The 19,219-nt window shown below is 43.6% G+C and overlaps 1 protein-coding gene across 1 annotated transcript in view; it reads left to right on the top strand.

Annotated features, from left to right (window-relative positions):
* Positions 1-19,219, top strand: part of LOC148884150 (uncharacterized) — a 74,390-nt gene that overhangs the window by 22,223 nt on the left and 32,948 nt on the right. Inside the window, exons 7-14 of the mRNA XM_089020404.1 lie at positions 13,020-13,655; positions 13,974-14,018; positions 14,227-14,346; positions 15,921-15,959; positions 16,048-16,101; positions 16,498-16,551; positions 17,056-17,163; positions 18,795-18,848. Coding sequence (XP_088876530.1) covers positions 13,020-13,655; positions 13,974-14,018; positions 14,227-14,346; positions 15,921-15,959; positions 16,048-16,101; positions 16,498-16,551; positions 17,056-17,163; positions 18,795-18,848 — 1,110 coding nt within the window. The remainder of the gene's footprint in view (positions 1-13,019; positions 13,656-13,973; positions 14,019-14,226; positions 14,347-15,920; positions 15,960-16,047; positions 16,102-16,497; positions 16,552-17,055; positions 17,164-18,794; positions 18,849-19,219) is intronic.

Below are 19,219 nucleotides of genomic sequence, written 5' to 3'. Positions count from 1 at the left end.
CACTTCCCCGAATGATTTATCTTTGCACCATTTGCATTCCGTTTAACTCATTCACTGCCATTCGCCAATTTATTCGGGAATGGGAAATATGGCAGAGAGCGCCATTCTCCAATTAATTTGGGAATGTGCTATATAAATCGACACTAACAAAAAGTAATTCCTCTTCAAATGATCAGAAGGTATTTTACGGGCTTGAGGAAAACGCAAACTGTAGTCACATCTGGAAGAATTTAGCTTTCGTTGAAAAGTTACAAACAGCTTCCATTTCCATCATGACACCATTTTTACATTAAAAAAAAACCCCCACAGTCGAACCATCTATTGAAGTAACAAAACTTGGACTAAATACACTCCGTGACTGCTCTTTTTTGGGGGGGTGGTTAAACAAAGAGCCAATGATGAGATAATGTGAAGTTTGCCCTACCGGCTGAGTTTCGGTTGAACGCAAGCAGCAGGCATGAACGATCTCCAGACAGATTAAGGGAAGAACCGTAATTACATTCCAAAGGGGAAACAACGAAAAACAGAATCCACATTAGGTGTAAATATCACTTTGCATTCTCAATTTTTGAATTTTTAAAACTGGTTTAACAAAAGAAAAGGAGCCTCTGGCGCCGCTAACTTGTGCCTTTCACTTGAGGTCAAGTGTAATCGGAGCTTAAAAGGGGTGCCCTGCCAGGAATGCGCCAAAAAAAAAGGAGCCAGAGGGACAGGACAAGTGATCCACAGAGGAAAAACTACAACCTGCATTTTTGGGACACCGGCAAGAAAAAAAAGACATCAAATCTATTTTAAAAAATGGCCCTTTGGATTAAGATGATTTCACATCTTCACTTGGCCCAATCAGTTACAAAACCTTCCTTGACACCTGCGATGAACTACACATATTACCCATCAATATTGAATATTCACTCATTCACTGCCAGACGATGTGCAAATAGGCGTCCGCGTCAGTGCCAGGGTTTTTGTCATTGTCACTCGAATTCCAGGAGCCACACAATATGGACTTTTAGGACGACATAGAAACCTTAGGCGCTCTTCTTTCATCAGAAAAAAAGAGTTAATTCCTAAATGATATGGGTCTGGCATTATATGATCTTGAAGTGATGGCGGCTGTCCAAAATACAATGCAATTTTTATTTGCATAGTGCTTTAACAACAGCTGACTTTGGAACAAAGCGCTAACTTGGAAAAAATGGGAATGCCGCCCCCTTGTGGAAGGGATAAACATTGCCAAAGGCCATGGCCAGCGCTTTATCGGCACCCAAACAAGAAAACACAAACCCAGAGCTAATTTGTGAATGGTGCTCTCGGTCATCTTATCTATTCCCGAATCAATTCATGAATGGCAGTGAAAGAGTTAACGACAGTCATTTGCCGTCACTCAAAGATCTGCAAGTGCTTGGAAATGAGTGAGAGGAAGCCGATATGGTTAGTAGCAGGGAAAAAGGGGGTGTGCACCTCATGCGTGTGGGTGTGTTAGCCGAGCCGAGCCGAGCCGAGCCGAGCGGCGGATCAACTTCTTGTCGATGGTCAGCGCCTCCTCTCCAGTCATGTTCTGTCCTCTGGGATGGTGCCTGTTCCTCGGATCGTTGATTCTGGATCGAGATGGCCGGGGCTTGGTGTGGGGACAACGCCCGCCCAAGCATCAGGTACACCTTGAACGGCTTCCGGCGACGCGCCTTGGCTGAGAGTGGCGGCGGCTTGAGGAGGTTCACGACTGGCTTTGTTTCCTTTGCTTTGCGTTGATGTTGCAAGTCCGGTGTTGACTGGCAGGGAGGGTGGGGGGCAATTTCACCTGTTGGGGTTGCGTTGCTCCAATTGGTCTTTGTTGAGTTGTTGCTTGTTGCTCGGATCTTGGCAATGTTGCGCAAATGCATTTGAGGCATGTCAATCGGCTACGCGGGACAGTTGATGTTGATTGAGTGACGTCTCCACTCAAGATTTTTAACCACAATAATATTCCCAAATGTAACCAACCTCAATTTCTGTTTGGATCGCAACTTTCTTATTTGTAATAATAATAATACGTTTCAATTATAAGCACCTTTCACAACTCTCAGTCACTTTACAGTCACTGGATAAGTTTTTCTGTGGGTGAGCAGCGGCAACCACATGTGCCAATGTTCACTCAACCCGGAAGTAAATCAAATAGATAGAAAGCTAGCTAGCTTTTGTATGGCGAATAAATAGCTTAATAGATAGCCAGATAGCTATCAGCCAGCCAGCTAATAGCTAGGTCGCTAGCTAATGGATAGCTCATAATAATAATAATAATATTACATTTCATTTATAAGTGCCTTTCAAAACTCTCAAGGTCACTTTTCAGTCACAGGAGAAGTTTTTCTGTGGGTGAGCAGCGGCAGCCACACGCACCAGCGTTCACTCAATCCAGAAGTAACTCAAATACATAGAAAGCTAGCTAATAGATAGACAATAGACAGCTAGCTAGACAGCTAGACAACTAGATATATAATAATGATAATAATAATAATACATTTCATTCATAAGTGCCTTTCAAAACTCTCAAAGTCACTTTACAGTCACAGGATAAGTTTTTCTTACCACATGCGCCAGCGTTCACTCAACCCGGAAGTAAATCAAATAGATAGAAAGCTAGCTAGCTATTGTATAGCGAATAAATAGCAAAGAGATAACCAGATAGCTAATAGCTAGCTAGCTAATGGATAGCTAATAATTAGCTAATAGATAGCCAGATAGGCAATCATAGGATACATTTTGCTAGCATACCGAGGACGTGTTTTGAAAAAAAGGATACAATAATTATTGTCCAACTATGGCTGATGAAGAGAGTCAAATGATGAGAAATGTTACTCTTAGCGTCATCTAGTCGTGCAAAAACACAAATGAACTCCTCCAGTCATTTTCTCGGGCTTCCGGTCTAAACGTATTTTGAGGAAAATGAAGTTTGACGTTGTATTCCATGCTTAATTTAATTATTTATGAATGTACAGTAAAGTCTCGTTATATCGATATTCAAGGGAGTCCGAAAAAATATCGATATAACCGGGACTATCGATATATCCGATATCGATATAACGAGACTTTACTGTATTATGTTATTGATGTATTATTTTGTTAATTTACGAATCTCAAAAAACTGGAGCGGACACATGTATGCATATCTGGCAGTCAATGAGTAAAAAAACAAAACATTTGCATATTGCGGTAAGGAAACATCTCAAATCGTTTAGCAAAATGAATGCTTTGTTGAGCAATAGCATGTGCGCGCTAGCAACGTTAGCATCTTCGCCGGTCCGCCACAGCTATCTAGCTAGCTAGATATTGGCTGTCTATTAGCTATCTATTAGCTCTCTATTAGCTAGCTGTTCGCTATCTATTAGCTAGCTAGCTAGCTTTCTATATATTTGAGGTACTTTTGGGTTGAGTGAACGATGGTGCGTGTGGCTGCCGCTGCTCGCCCGCAGAAAAACTTATCCTGTGACTGTAAAGTGACATGGAGAGTTTTGAAAGGCGCTTTTAAATGAAATGTATTATTATTATTATTTATTATTATTTTCCTAATAACCGCCATGTTCTTTCTTCTGATGTTTTGACCCGTGCGGCTTTAACTGCGACATTGATGGATTTTTCAATCTTGGGCTTTGATGTTGAAGGCAGGACGTTGCGCCTCAGTGTTGTGGAAAGGCAGCGGCGAGCCGTGGATTTCATCACTAGGCCTTCAGTGGTGCTATGTCTGAATCAATCAACAGACTGAAAAAAAAAGTGCAGTGTGATTTACGACAAGTCCACTAGAGGGTAACGTTCGCCAGGAAGTAACTGACCCACCTTTCTGAACTCATCAGAATTTATTCGGGAAGTGGAAATATGACGTAGAGCGCCATTCCCAAATTTGCTTGGTTTTGTTTCTTCCGCCACTGTTGAAATGTACACTCGGCCAACCGGTGCGACATCAGCTGATGTCTCGGGAGGCTGCAGTTGCTTGCTACCGTTGGGGTTGGCCTTATCAAGGTCTTTAGCCTGAGCTGGAAGTCAGTCAGCTCAATTTATGGATACAAATATTTCAAAGCCACCCCTGAACCTTTCAGGCATGCATGTTCTCCAATCTTATATCCCCCTCAAGACCACCACCGAGGATTTGGCTTCACTGTTTGATGGAATTTGTAACATGGGTGGTCAAAAAAAAAAAAAAAAACATGACAGCGTTAATGCCAAGCTCAACAGAATCGCAACAAAAAAATCACACGCATGGATGGAGTTAAGGTTCTGGTGACAGACAGTCAGCTCATTAGCTCTGACATGTAGCATTTTGCTAAATGACAGAATCCCCAACAGCAAAGTCATTTTTTGCCGTGGGCGGCTCACATTGTAGTTTTGTTTTCTTCTCAAGGGCCGTTATCAATTTGGGGAAGCCATTAGAATGTTTAGTCCTCTCCACGTGTGACATCACGAACGCACGACAAATTGATGAATCAACGACTTTTCAAATCAAAAGTCAAAAATAATGACGGTTATTGTGGTTTGCATCCAACAATTTGACATTTTTGTTCGGACTTTAGCAAGCATCAAGGAAATCGATATGCTTGATTTGCTTTCGCGGACCGAATAAAATGATGTTATGGGCCAGATTTGGCCCTCGGGCCTTGACTTGGACACCGTTGCCATACAGAATCCTGTGAGAACATCAGGAGTGCCATTTATCATATGTACTCCTTCACTGCCAGACCATGTGCAAAAACGTTTCCACTCCAGTGCCAGTACGTCTGTGCCAGGGTTTTTGTAATTGTCACTCAAATTGCAGGACCCACACAATATTGATTTTTAGGATGACATAAACATTCAATACAGCATTAGAAACCTTAGACTCTCTTCTTTCATCAGAAAGAAAGAGTAAATTCCCAAGTTATATGGGCCTGGTGTTATCTGAGATTGAAATGGGGCAGCTGTATGAAATAGAATGTTTTTTTTATTATTTATTATTTATTATTTATTTAACAACACCTGAAGCTGGAACAAAGCACTAACATGGGAAAAAATGGAAATGCTGCCCCCTCGTGGAAGAGAAAAACATTGCCAGAGGCCTAACCAGCGCTTTATTGGCACCCTTGACCCCATAGTGGTTGGGATGCCTCCCCTATGCCCCCACCCGGTCCTAAATCATCTGGCCTTTGCTCTCCATTTTCCAGGTCAGCCATTAGCTTGCTGCTGGCAAGACTCGGCCAGTCTGAATATGTTTGCATACCTGCGCCTTGGCCAGATTTACCGACCTTGTCATTTCATTCGGCTTTTGTACGAACAAGTTTTGCGTGTGTGTGTGTGTGTGTGTGTGTGTGTGTGTGTGTGTGTGTGTGTGTGTGTGTGTGTGTGTGTGTGTGTGTGTGTGTGTGTGTGTGTGTGTGTGTGTGTGTGTGTGTGTGTGTGTGTTCATGCCAGCACTTTTTGCCATTCATTGGGGCCGCCATCAAGTTCTCACGGGCCGTAATGCTCCTAACAGCCGATCTGTCAGCTGCGTGTGTACAGACGGCGAGCAGGCTGATGAAGGGTGGGTGGGTGGGGGGGGGGGGTGCGGTCAAAACCATTAATGCAGTCCAGGTGTTAGCGTGGCAACATCTGCCCCCTGTTCTAAATGTCTGATTATTTTTTTTCCCTGTCGAGATTTGCACAGATAGCGTGTTGATGATTTGGTGTGATCACATACAGGCGCCCTGTCATTTCTTTGCGGTGGGGCCATTTTGTTTTGTTTCATAATCAACATGAATGAATTTGCAGGAGATTTCTCGTGACATGTTCCATCGTGTCCATAAACTATTCTGGAAAAGCGCACCATCAAATAAAGCATGTTATATCATGTATCTTCCCAAATTCATTCCAAAATTGCAAATATAAAATATAATATATAAAATATAATACAGTGAGACCTCAACTTACGAACTTAATTGCTTCCCAGACAGAGTGTGTAAGGCGAAAAGTGTGTATCTCAAAAAATTAATTCCCATAGGAAACCATTAAAATGGGAATAATCCGTTCCCGGGTTTCCATAAAATATACTTTTCAACTAAATAAGCCTTAAAACTACACACAACATACCTTATTCTATGTATAATAAATGTGCTATTGTATTGTAATGAAAGAAATACACTGCACTGTATCATAAAGTCACTTTATTTACATTTGTGATGGTCATTTATGGCTTCATGGAATGGCGTTGGAGGTCAGAGGTCAGAGGGATTTGCTGTTTGGAAAGAGAGGCACATTACATGAGGACTATAATTAAAGAAATAAAGTGTGCTGTAAAATAAAGTTTTATTTACCTTTTTGATGGTTGTAGATGGCTTATGGAAGGAGAGTCACCTTCCATAAGGACTGTTGCTAACTTAACCTCTGGTGCTGTTCGGTCATGTGCTTCCGCCGAAGATCACTCCGCCAGCCGTGGTGGGTGTGTATTATGAAAATAGTGCTTAATATAAGGTTTAATTGTCATAAATTTGACGTTTGTAAGTTGAGGTGTTTGTAAGTTGAGGTCTCACTGTATACTGATTAAAAATAAAATATACCGATCCATGCACACCAAATCTAGCAGACAACAGTAACCCAAATAGAACTGTATAGTGCCTCTTTGCAATTTTTTGATGATGGTACGAGTGCAGCGTGTTCTACCGGAAACAAATTCCTTGTGTATTCTACATACTTGGCAATAAAGGTGATTCTGATTCTGATTCTGGAGCGCCATTCCCCAATTTGGTCGGGTTTTGAATTTTTTATTGCGTAGGGTGTTGATAAAGTGCTGGCCAGACCTCTGGCAATGTTTTTTCGCTTCCGCGACGGGGCAGCGTTTGCCTTTTGTCTATGTTAGCACTTTGTTTCAGCTTCAGCTGTTGTTCAAGTGTTATATAAAGCAATATTGTATTGTATTTTGTACATTTGCCCCCATTTCAAGCTCATATAACTCCAGACCCATATAATTTAGGAAGAACTCTTTTTTTCTGGTGAAAGAAAAGAGTCTGAGGCTTCTTACGCGGCATTGAATGTTTATGTAGTCCTAAAAGTCAATATTCTGTGGGGCCTGCAATTGGAGTGATAATGACAAAAACCCTGGCACTGGAGTGGACACATTTTTGGTCTGGCAATGAATGGGTTCAGTTTGGAGTCTACGTGAATGCAAAACTCGTAGGACAGATTTGCGCTGGGCCCGAAAATGAGTGTGATATAGAAGGCTTCCTTTCTTTCAACGTGAGATGGGAGTCTGACAGACTGCAGGGAGATAAGCTGGGGGGCGTGTCCAGTGTCACTTTGACGAGCGCAGCGGCCTTGCCGACTGTCTATCAGGATAAGAAGGCCTAAAAGGGCCTTTGTTTTCTCCCAGGCCATCCACACGAGCTTTTTTGACCTTCCTTCTCCTCACGTTGACCCACAGAATTACCGCACTTCAAGGTTTTGATCTGATGATTATTTCATCCACGGATGGCCTTTAATTAAACAAGGATGACCTTAATGTGCTGATGAAATCAACTAGATGATAGAAACAATCTACAATGGCCTTCTTGTCTGATTTTAGCATCCCACAAATGAAAAAGACATGCTGGCTACTTTAAAACGGGTTGTGCAATATCGGCTAATTTACCTTGTACGCATCATTCTCACGCCACTCCCCACTTGCAGCCAAATGGAACATTATTCCCTTGTCAATCACAATTTTCTTGTCCAAACGGGTACCTGAAAGAGTTTATCTTGTATTCATTCACGAGTTCTTTTTTTTTTTTTTTTGCTGTTCTTGTGCCCTGAAGGGAAACTAAAAAACACTTTCCAAGCCGTTCATAAATCCTGCCCCTTTTCGGTGTGGCATCTGTTGCCTTTTGCTTTCTAGTTTGTTAATCCAACTTTATGCAAGTTAATGGTACCATCTACCAGTGGTGCGCTGTGGATTTCATCGCTAGGCCTTCAGTAGTGCTACGTTTGAATCAATCTAAGCCGAGTGCCGAATGAAGGCGCCCGCCCACGCGTGCCGGCTGTTTATCATCGAACCTTCATAAAACACCGTTCAATGGCAGCGCTGTGATGACGCTGTTTATTCCACACGGCGGGGCTAAAGTTTGCCTGGAAAAGTGCAGCAAATTTCACCCCAATCGCGTTGTAGCAAGCTAATGAAAAATAAATGCTAACAACGCTGCCGTTTCACACACCGTTAAGCTAACACATTGGGAAGCTCACAAATTGGGAATGTGCGGCTGTTTGAGCGTTAGCGGCTCATGCTAGTTCAAACCATCAATTTTTGGCTGTTTTCTTCTGTGATGCAGAGGTTTGCACATCCCACTAACCCCTAGATCAGGGGTGGGCACTCCTAGTCCTGGATTGCCACCCTCCTGCATGTTTTCCAAGTCTCCTTGTAGCAACACACCTGATTCAAATGAGCAGGTTCAATGTAAGGCTTTCGCAGAGTTTTGTGATTATCTGATCGTTTGAATCAGGTGTATTGTAACAGGGAGACTTGCAGGAAAACATGCAGGAAGGTGGCCCTCCAGGACGAGGAGTGCCCACCCCTGCCCTAGAGCTAAGTTGTCTGAGGCCGTACATGGCTTTCTACCTATTTGAGTTACTTCCGGGTTGAGTGCACGCTGGCGCGTGTAGATGCCGCTGCTCACCTGATGAAAAAAATATCCTGTGACTGTAAAGTGACCTTGAGAGTTTTGAAAGGTGCTTACAAATCAAATGTATTATTATTATTTATAAATCCACAGTTGCGATCGTGGTGTGATTTACTACACGTCCACTAGAGTGCTGTTGGACAGGAAATAAATTGTGACTTGAAGAAACTTAAAGGACAACCGACGTCTTCGGAGAAGTTGTGTCCATAATTTGTAAAATGGCTTCAAATGACTTCTACTGAGTGTATTTTACAAAGATTCCACCGCATATAGCTATATTTGACGTTTTAAGACTTGAGCTGAATATTCCAGAAGTCTTGTTTTTGAGTTGGTGACGAGTCCGTACGTGACGTCACTGAAGGAACGCCCCTGACCGAAAAAAGGACACATTGTAGCAGTCCTTCCATCACGTCAATGCATTTGGCTGTACTTGGCTGGTCTATAAACTTCGTGTAGCACCAAAAAAGAGGCAGAAGAGGGCGACAAATCTCCATGTAAAGAATTAATCAGCCTGTGGAAACGGGCTGATTAATTCCTCACAGGAACTTTATCGCCATTTTCTGCCTCTTTTTGCGCTACATTTCTCGCCCCCTGAGACCTCAAAATGTCATGGAATACATTCTTTAATCGATTGCAAACATGTATGCTTTCCTCTTTAGAACTATTTGAATCATATTCATAACTGGATGAGTAACAAAAAAGCATCTTCTCCAAATCTGAAGCCATTGTTTTGATTCTCGAGCAAGGCAAGACGTCTTGGCGTGACGTCACGAATGGGGTCGAGACCTGAAACTCGCCACTTCCGGTTTCAAATTGAAGTACTTTAAGTCATTTTTATTGTTGTTTTGCATTTGACTAAATATATCAGCCTGCGTGTTTTGGATATTTTAGATGCTATAAAAGTTTTTCTGATGTCAGTTAAGAAACAAAAAAGTGATGTCGGTTGTCCTTTAAATACTGTCATTAAACGCTTCAAATTTTGACTATGAACGTGGGGATTCATGATACCCTCATGAAATTGCAATTTTAGTTGTGATTTTTTTCAAGCTTCAGAGCTGTCCAACCTTAAAGGACAACAGACGTCTCCGGACAAGTTGTGTCCATAATTTGTAAAATGTCTTCAAATGACTATTTTACAAAGATTCCACCGCATATAGCTATATTTTACGTTTTAAGACTCGCGCTGAATATTCAGGAAGTCTTGTTTTTGAGTTGGTGACGAATCCGTACGTGACGTCACTAAAGGACCGCCCGTGACGGTAAAAAAGACGCTTTGTAGCGGTCCTTCCATCACGTCAATGTATTTTGCTGTACTTGTGTTGTCTGAGGACCTCGTGTTGCACCCAACAGCCGCTAGAAGGCCAGAAGAGGGCGTCCAAGTGCCATATAAGGAACTTATCAGCCTGTGGAAACGGAGGTGGCCACAGGAGGTCGCCATTTTGTGCCTCTTTTTTTGAGTGAGAGATTTATAATAATAATAATACATTTTATTTCAAGCGCCTTTCAAAACACCCAAGGACACTTTACAATAAAAACAATAGAACAAAGCACATAACAATAAAACCATAAGTAAAATGAAACATAATAAAATAGCACAGAGAACTAGACATTGAAAGCAATTTTAAACAAATGGGTTTTGAGGTGAGCCTTGATAATGGGGAGGGAGTCAATATTACGGATGTTGGGTGGGAGTGAATTCCAGAGTTTGGGAGCAGAGCGGCTGAAAGCTCTGCATCCCATTGTGGTGAGACGGGCAGAGGGCACATAGAGGTGAAGGGCGGATGAGGATCTGAGGGACCGAGAGGGAACGGAGATTTGAAGCAGGTCAGAAAGATAGGGAGGAGCAAGGTTATGGATGGCTTTGAATGTAAACAGAAGTATTTTGAATTCGATACGATGTTTAACAGGTAGCCAGTGGAGTTGCTGGAGGACAGGGGTGATGTGGTGAAAGGAGGGGGTTCTAGTGATGATCCGGGCTGAAGAATTTTGGACCAGTTGGAGTTTATGGAGAAATTTCTGATTGATACCGAAGAGAAGTGCATTGCAATAATCGATGCGGGAGGTGACGAGACTGTGGATAAGGATAGCAGTGGTGTGAGGGGTGCGTGAGGGACGGAGACGGTTAATATTACGGAGGTGGAAATAAGCAGACCGAGTTATGTTATTTATATGGGAGTGAAAGGATAGTGAGCTATCGCGGATGACACCCAGAATTTCTGAGAGGCAACGTGAGAGGGATGAAGGTGGAAGAGAGGCGTCGGGTTTGCTGGAGAGGTAGAGTTGGGTGTCATCCGCGAAGCAGTGAAAGTGAATGCCAAACTTACGGAAAATATTGCCAAGAGGAAGTAGGTAGATAATAAAGAGAAGTGGCCCCAGGACAGACCCTTGAGGCACACCAGAGGACACAGGAGAGGACCGTGAGGTGAACGAGTTGATTTGGATGAATTGTGAGCGATCAGAGACATAGGAATGAAACCAGCGAAGTGGGGTGTGCGTGATGCCTAGGGTGGAAAGTCTGTCGAGCAGGATAGGGTGGGAAATGGTGTCAAAAGCTGAGGTCAGGTCGAGAAGGATGAGGATGGAGAGTGAACCGGCATCGGCTGCCATAAAAAGATCATTCGTGATTTTTATGAGAGCCGATTCAGTACTGTGGCGGGGGCGGAAACCAGACTGGAAATGTTCGTAGAGGTTATTGTGAGTGAGGTGAGAGTGAAGCTGGGACACAACTGTCTTTTCAAGAATTTTGGCGATGAATGGAAGGTGGGAAATTAGACGTAAGTTATTGAAATCGTTTGGGTCTGAGCCAGGTTTTTTCAAGATTGGAGTGACAGCTGCGGTTTTGAGTGGGATAGGAACAATTCCAGTTGATAATGAGGAATGAATAATAAATAAATATAATACATAAATACATAAATAAATAAATGGGAGAAGAGAGGGTAGGCAGGACTTGATAAGAATAGTGGGGAGGGGGTCGAGTTGGCAGGAGGAATTCTTGGATTTGGTGATAATGTCTGAATTTATAGAGGGATGGGGGAGTTCAAAAGCGAAAAGTAGTTGGGAAGGAGTAGAAAGGCAGGGAGAGGGGGGGGGGCAGAGGACCCGAGGTGCTGATGGATTTTGTTGATCTTTTCACTAAAAAACATCAGCAGAGTGTTGCATGTCTCAGAGGAATAAAAGTGTGAGGGGAGAGAGATAGGAGGTTGTATGATTTTGTGATAGAGGGAAAAGAGGACCCGTGAGTTTCCAGGGTTAGAATCAATGAGTCCAGAGTAATTTTTACGCGTGAGATTGAGTCCTTGTAATGGGTAAGGTGAGTTGCGTACATGTCCTTGTGAGTGGTGAGCCCGGACTTCCTGTAAAGTCTTTCAAGTTGGCGAGTTTTTGTCTTGGTGGAGCGGAGATGGGGGGGTGAACCAGTGTGCAGATCGAGTAAATTGGACAGGCCGGGACTTTACAGGAGCAAGGGCGTTGAGGGTGTTCGTGAGGTCCGCGTTGTACCGGGAGACAAGTTCATCAGGGGTTGAGTTGTAGTCCAGAGTCAGGGTGGCAATCATCTCAGCAAGGGTGGCAACGTTGATGTCCTTGATGTTGCGATATGTGATGACACGGGGTGGTTTGGGGAGAGAGAGGGTGATGGAAACATTGAATGAAACCAGGAAATGGTCTATAATAGGAAGTTCATTAGCCGTGCAATTCTTTGGGATAAGGCCAGACGTGCAGATGAGGTCCAGGGTGTGGCCTTTTATGTGGGTGGGAAAATCCGAGAATTGATGCAGACCAAAGCTGTCGAGTGAGGAGGTGAAGTCTTTAGTGAGGGGAAGAGTGGAATTGTCCATGTGAATGTTGAAGTTTTCCCCCAATCTTGCCTCAAAATGGCACAAATAAATTCTTTAATCGATTGCAAACATGTATGCTATCCTCTTCAGAACTATTTGAATCATATTCATAACTGGATGTGGAACAAGAAAGCATATTCTCACAATCTGAAGCAATTGTTTTGATTCACAAGAAATGCAAGACGTCTTGGCGTGACATCACGAACTGGGGGCGGGACTTTCTGAAAATGCCCAATTCGCAGCTCAATTTTTTTGCAGATTTTGGACACTTTAAGTCATTTTTATTGGTGTTTTGCATTTGACTCAGTCGATTCTTGAAAAGTCTGTCAGACATTTTTAGGCGAGCAAAGAGAGTCTTGCAGGCCCTGACGGCCCACCACTGCCATCTACACCTCCCTCCACCCCCCCTTCTCCCAGTCCGTGAAGGGATTTTTTTTTTCTGCAGTGGTCTGCAATGGCTGATTTGTCATCTTGGGGGGGGGGGGACTTTATTGAACCACAAGTAGCGACGATGAACGTCATGGCACATGTTAATTTCTTTCTCTTCTTCACGGCTTAGCAAAATGCCATGTGGCAACGACGTGCTTCTCCGGGACGTGGGACCAAGCCTTTGGGATCAAGCGGTCAAGGTGCGGCGGGACACGTTGTCGTGAACGAGGATGTGGAATTCTTCCATGTCCACATGCAACCCGGTGGACAAATCAACCCTCAGTGGAAGCCGTTGAAAAACAGGAACGGGAGAAACCAAAAGGGGAAGCCGTCCAAGCACCTCGAGGACAACATCACGGCGGATAAAAAGGTCAACTCTGCTCAGAGGACGTCATCGTCATTTCCGGGGAAACCAACCAGTGACATCATCAGTCTAGATGGCAGAAATACCCGCAAAAATCCCGTTGTGGCGGGGACTGTCACTCCGAAGCTTCCCAGAGCACCTTTTGACTCCAGCGGACAAAGGGAGGACACCGACGATTGGGCCTACCAAAGTCCAACTGAGCCGGGCGCACCAACAATTCTACAGAACATTTCATTTCACACGAACCATCCGGACAGACGCCAAAGTAAACATCCAATCGCAAGCCAAACTGGAACCATCACCGTTCCATCGGAAAATGGAGACCTGGCCTTGGGTTCGGATGGTAGATTATATCGTCTCAAACCGGGACCACCAGGCAGAATGGGCCCTCCTGGTCATGAGGTCAGTTTTTCTCATATTGTGATGTCATCAATGATGACATTGCGTCATGAGTCAAGAGAGGCCATTTTGTTTGGGTGTTTCTTTATTAATGTCTTTGTGAAATGACCAAAATTCTGGGTTTGGGTCAATCCACCCATTTTCAAAAGTGTCTCATCGCCTACCGTGCATGTTTAAGGAATGTGGGATGAAAGTGGATTACCCAGAGAAAACCCACCCAAGGACAGGGAGAAGAAATATATCAATGAACGGGCAAAAAAAACTTCCCCGTTGGTATTTGGATTCTTCTCTTGAGTAATGACAATGTGAATTTCCCTTCAGGGCTGCGCTGGAGAACGTGGGTGGCCCGGATTTCAAGGCCATAAGGTGAGAAATGGTTGTCGTAACACATTGAAAACCACACCATCCTGATGGCGCACACCCACAAATTCATTTCAAGCATACTTTTTCAAAAATATTCCTGCCTGTCTCAACAACTCCGAATGTGCCCTTATTGATCATTTGAACTCATCGTGTGACCCGCCCCCCAAATACTTTAGTATCAATTGTGAGTTGTGATCCGTAAAAAAAAAAGGGTCAACTCGGCCCTGAAGGGAGTCCGGGAAATAAGGGTGACCGTGGACCACCGGGACCGCCGGGATTGCCCACCTTGTACCTGTGGAGGAACACCGCTGAGGAATGGGCCGCCTTCCAGGTATACCACACACCCAAAATGTTGTTTTTGTCACTTCCTGGTTGGATTTAATGTGCTTCCATTTGAAACATGCGACGACTCTGCTTCTTTGCACTGATGGTTAATTCTTTAATGTGATTTCACTTGCATCATGAATCACCAACGACACCACCATGGAACTACAAACAAGTATAAAAATATAGCTACTATTTACACATAAATAAAATAAAATGTAATTGATTGATATTATTATTATTATTATTATTATTATTATTATTATTATTACTATAAACACTTGGACTTTACATCAATGAAATAAAACGTATGCAATAAAAGTGTACAAACCACTTTGCCTGCTTGCCGCTCCGAAATGGACGGTTTCATCTTCGACTTTTTTATCTTTTCGTAGCTAAACAGCGATAAAGCATGTCCATTCTCGCCGTCTTCTCAGTCAAATGAAACTAAAGTAAAGAAGCGCGGAAAGTAAAACCTGTACCGGAAGTGACAACCAACCAACGTAATGAATGTCAACACATTAAATCGCAGCCATCTCTGGTCAACTATGGGATAGCAGTTTTCGACAAATGTATCAACAGCATTTACATTTACTGTTTTTTTTCCGCTGTATAAGGCGCAGCGGAGTATCAGGGGCACCCACAACTATTGGTGTATTTTCTAACTTTTTCCATATATCAGGCGCACCGGACTATAATGCGCACCTCATCTCTCATCTCATTTTCCGTACCGCTTATTCCTCATTAGGGTCGCGGGGGTTGCTGGAGCCTATCTCAGCTGTCTCAGGCATGAGGCGGGGGACACCCTGAATTGGTTGCCAGCCAATCGCAGGGCACACAAAGACGTACAACAGTCACTCTCACACTCACACCTAGGGACAATTTGGAGTGGTCAATCTGCCTGCCATGCATGTTTTTGGAGTGTGGGAGGAAACCGGAGGACCCGGAGAAAACCCACGCGGGTCCGGGCAGAACATGCAAACTCCACACTGGGAGGCCGGACCGGGACGCCAACCGGCGACCTCTGCACTGTGAAGCCGGTGTGCTAACCACTCGACTACCGGGCCGTATATGCGCACCTTCAATGTATAAAACAAGTTTTCCAAATGTAATATATACTGTAAATATATAAATGCTGCGATTGGCTGGCAACCAATTCAGGGTGTCCCCGCCTCGTGCCTGAAGACAGCTGAGATAGGCTCCAGCAACCCCCGCGACTTTAATGAGGAATAAGCGGTACGGAAAATGGATGGATGGAATATATAAATGTTTTGCAAATATAAGGCGCACCACATTATAAGGCAGTGTAGGAGAGGTTGGGGTTATGCAATACTTCTTCTAAAGAGGGGAGGAATGGAGTCGGTGCCTGCTGACAGCTGTTGTGGCTCAATATGACTTCACCTATAAGGCGTGGAAGGCGCAGGGTCATCTTTTGAAGAAAATCAAGGCTTTCGGGTGCACTTTTTACCCCAGAAAAGATGGTACATCTGTTCTGTAACAGGATTTACTATTAAAAAAATATGTTGAATTCTATGTCATCATTTGGGGAATTTTCCGTGTGTATGTGTCTACTTCTTGCAGCAAAGCAGTTTCTACCAGTTACTCCGAACCGGTTGGCCTGTAAGTACGCCCTGACGCTAAATAATAACATTAAAAATCTTTTTTTTTTTAGATATTCATTGACTGTGTTTATTCTGTGAGTTTACAGGTTCAAGATGGCCCCGCTGGACCACCCGGGGAGATGGGCAAGACCGGCACTCAGGTACGGTATTGACACTGTCCATGATCAAGGCTAATTGTTTAAATCACAGGTTTCAAAGTCAAGGCCCCGGGGCCAAATCTGGACCTCCATATCATTCTGTTCGGACCGTCAAAGGAAATTCCTTGCTCATCTATTGAGCTAACTAGCATCGAGCTAACTAGCGTCGAGATAGTGAGTGATCAAGATAACTAGCGTCGAACTAGGTGCTGATCAAGATAACTAGCGTCGAGCTAGCTAGTGCTCAAGATAACTAGCGTCGAGCTAGCTAGCGATCTTTGAGCTTGGGGTTACGCCTTATACTCCGATGCGCCCCGAGAGGAAACCGTAACGGCAATGTGGCCCGCGGCAAAAAAAAAAAAAACAAATTTGACACCCTTGCTGGAAATATTTTTTTAGGGTCTCCCTGGCGAACCTGGCGAACGTGGGCGAACGGGGATGCCGGGAGAGATGGTAAGTAGCTTGTCCATCATTTGATTAAGCTGCAGAATCTTAACGTCGGAACGTAACTTCGCAGTCTCTGACGCACATGCGGACAGTAGCGACGGGTGATATACGCCTCCAGTAATAATTCCGACTCATCCATCACGCCGCCTCTCGACATAAAAGCATGACGTTAATCATCCATCATACTGTGAAATATAAGGCGGTGGGTCTGAGCGTGTGTGTGTCGGGGGGCGGGGAATCGCTCAGGCCGTCACTTCTTGTTCTCCACCTTGTCTTCAAAGTGAATTATGGCTGCCCACAATCTCCGTGTGGAGATGTCAAGGCGTTGCGTTGCGGCTGATACCTTGTCGGCGTGATGATAAACGGCTCCGCCCAATCTCCGTCGCTTTGCGCCGAATGCGGGGATGTAGTTTACGTTGGCTCCAAAACCATCGTTCATCACGGGCTCATTGGTGGTTTTTGTTGTCTTAGTTCGCAGATCATAGATGTGTCATGTTTGTTGTCTGAAAGGGGGAGCGGGGCCCCAGGGGTCTTCTTGGAAGGGCGGGGGCCCCAGGTAGCGATGGAGAGAATGGAGAAGATGGTCAGCAGGGGTTACAGGGGGTTGCTGGATCACAGGTAAGTGCTTTGCCTCCACGTGGAAGCGGTAGAACAGTGGTGTCCAAACTACAGCTTGAGGGTCATTTCACGTGCCTTTAAATAAAGGGGAAGGACTTTTTTATTTTACAGGCCAAAGTAAGTTCTTGCACTTTGCTCCCGATGGCTGATTTTTCAAGACGTTACAACAAAGTGTCAAAGTCAAGGCCCAGGGGCCAAATCTGGCCCTCCTCGGAATCTACTCATAATTCCGGGTTGAGTGAACGCTGATGCGTGTGGCTGCCGCTGCTCACCCACTGAAAAACTTATCCTGTGACTGTAAAGTGACCTTGAGAGTTTTGGAAGGCGCTTAGAAATGAAACGCATTATTAGTATTATTATTATTATTATTATTATTATTATATTCTAATCTCATAATCTACTTTGAAAACGAAATGTATAAAACAATATAACATGAGTGAACGCTGGCACGTGTGGCCGCCGCAGCTCACCCGCAGAAAAATATTCTGTGACTTTAAAGGACAACCGATGTCACTTTTTTGTTTCTTAACTGACATCAGAAAAACTTTTTATAGCATCTAAAATACCCAAAACACGCAGGCTGATATTTTTCATCAAATGCAAAACACCAATAAAAATGACTTAAAGTGTCCAAAATCTGCAAAAAATGGAGCTGCGAATTGGGCATTTTCAGAAAGTCCCGCCCCCAGTTCGTGATGTCACGCCAAGCCGTCTTGCATTGCTGGAGAATCAAAACAATGGCTTCAGATTCGGAGAATATGCTTTGTTGTTACACATCCAGTTATGAATATGATTCAAATTCTGAAGAGGAAACCATACATGTTTGCAATCGATTAAAGAACTTATTCCGTGCCATTTTGAGGCAACATTGGGGGGAAATGTCTCACCCAAAAAGAGGCAGAAAATGGCATCCAAGCTCCTGAGGGGACTTAATCAGCCCGTTTCCACAGGCTGATAAATTCCTTCCATGGAGCTTGGTCGCCCTCTTCTGGTGGCTTTTTGGTGCAACACGAGGTTTTCAGACCAAACAAGTACAGCAAAATATATTGACGTGATGGAAGGACTGCTACAATGGGGCGTTCCTTTAGTGACGTCACGTCCGGACTCATCACCAACTCAAAAACAAGACTTCCTGAATATTCAGCGTGAGTCTTAAAAGGTAAAATATAGCTATATGCGGTGGAATCTTATTAAAATACGCTCAGTAGAAGTCATTTGAAGCCATTTTACAAATTATGGACCCAACTTGTCCGGAGACGGTTGTCCTTTAAAGTGTCCTTGAGAGTTTTAAAAGGCGCTTATAAATGGTGAAATGTATTTTTTTCTTCTTTTCTTATTCTTGTTCTTATTGTAAAATTATATGATACTGGACTGGAAGTCTGGTACAAAATATTCATATTGCGGCAAATAAATGACTTTGACAGCCTTGCTTTACCAGGAGCTCAAAAATGGTCACCTGACTCCATTTTTTTCAATATTACATTTTTTTCTTGAGCAACACAAAGTGGCTCTTCCATCCTTCTATTTTTCTCCAAGTTTGGACAGCGCTGTAATCTAATGACAAGCAGAGATACACGCCATCCGTTCATGAAAAACTGATTGAATATCCTTTTTTTGTTGAGTGACTTCAGGGCCCTTGGGGCTACCGTGGCGAGCGAGGTTCCAAAGGAGAAAAGGGGGACGAGGTGAGGCATCTGATCAAGTCGCTTTTACCGCCAACATTTGTGGTGGAGAATGTTTTTATTTATTGATGTATTTTTAATGTATGTATTTTTTTGACACAAATGGTCAATGCTAGCTAATTACCTGGCTATCTTTTAGCTATATATTAGCTGACTGGCTATATATTAGCTATCTAATCTGTCTAGCTTTTTTATTTATTTGAGTGACTCCCAGGTTGAGTGAACGCTGGCGCGTGTGGCTGCCGCTGCTAACCTACAGAAAAACTGATCTGTAAAGTGACCTTGAGAGTTTTGAAAGGCACTTACAAATGAAATGTATTATTATTATTATTAATACGGTGCGCAAATGTGAAAAACTCGTTTCTGTAAAGTCA

This window comes from Hippocampus bargibanti, linkage group LG18 (genome assembly GCF_051943395.1).
Source record: "Hippocampus bargibanti isolate YZ-2025 linkage group LG18, ASM5194339v1, whole genome shotgun sequence".
Lineage (NCBI taxonomy): Eukaryota > Metazoa > Chordata > Actinopteri > Syngnathiformes > Syngnathidae > Hippocampus > Hippocampus bargibanti.
This window is presented reverse-complemented; position numbering and strand designations above follow the sequence as displayed.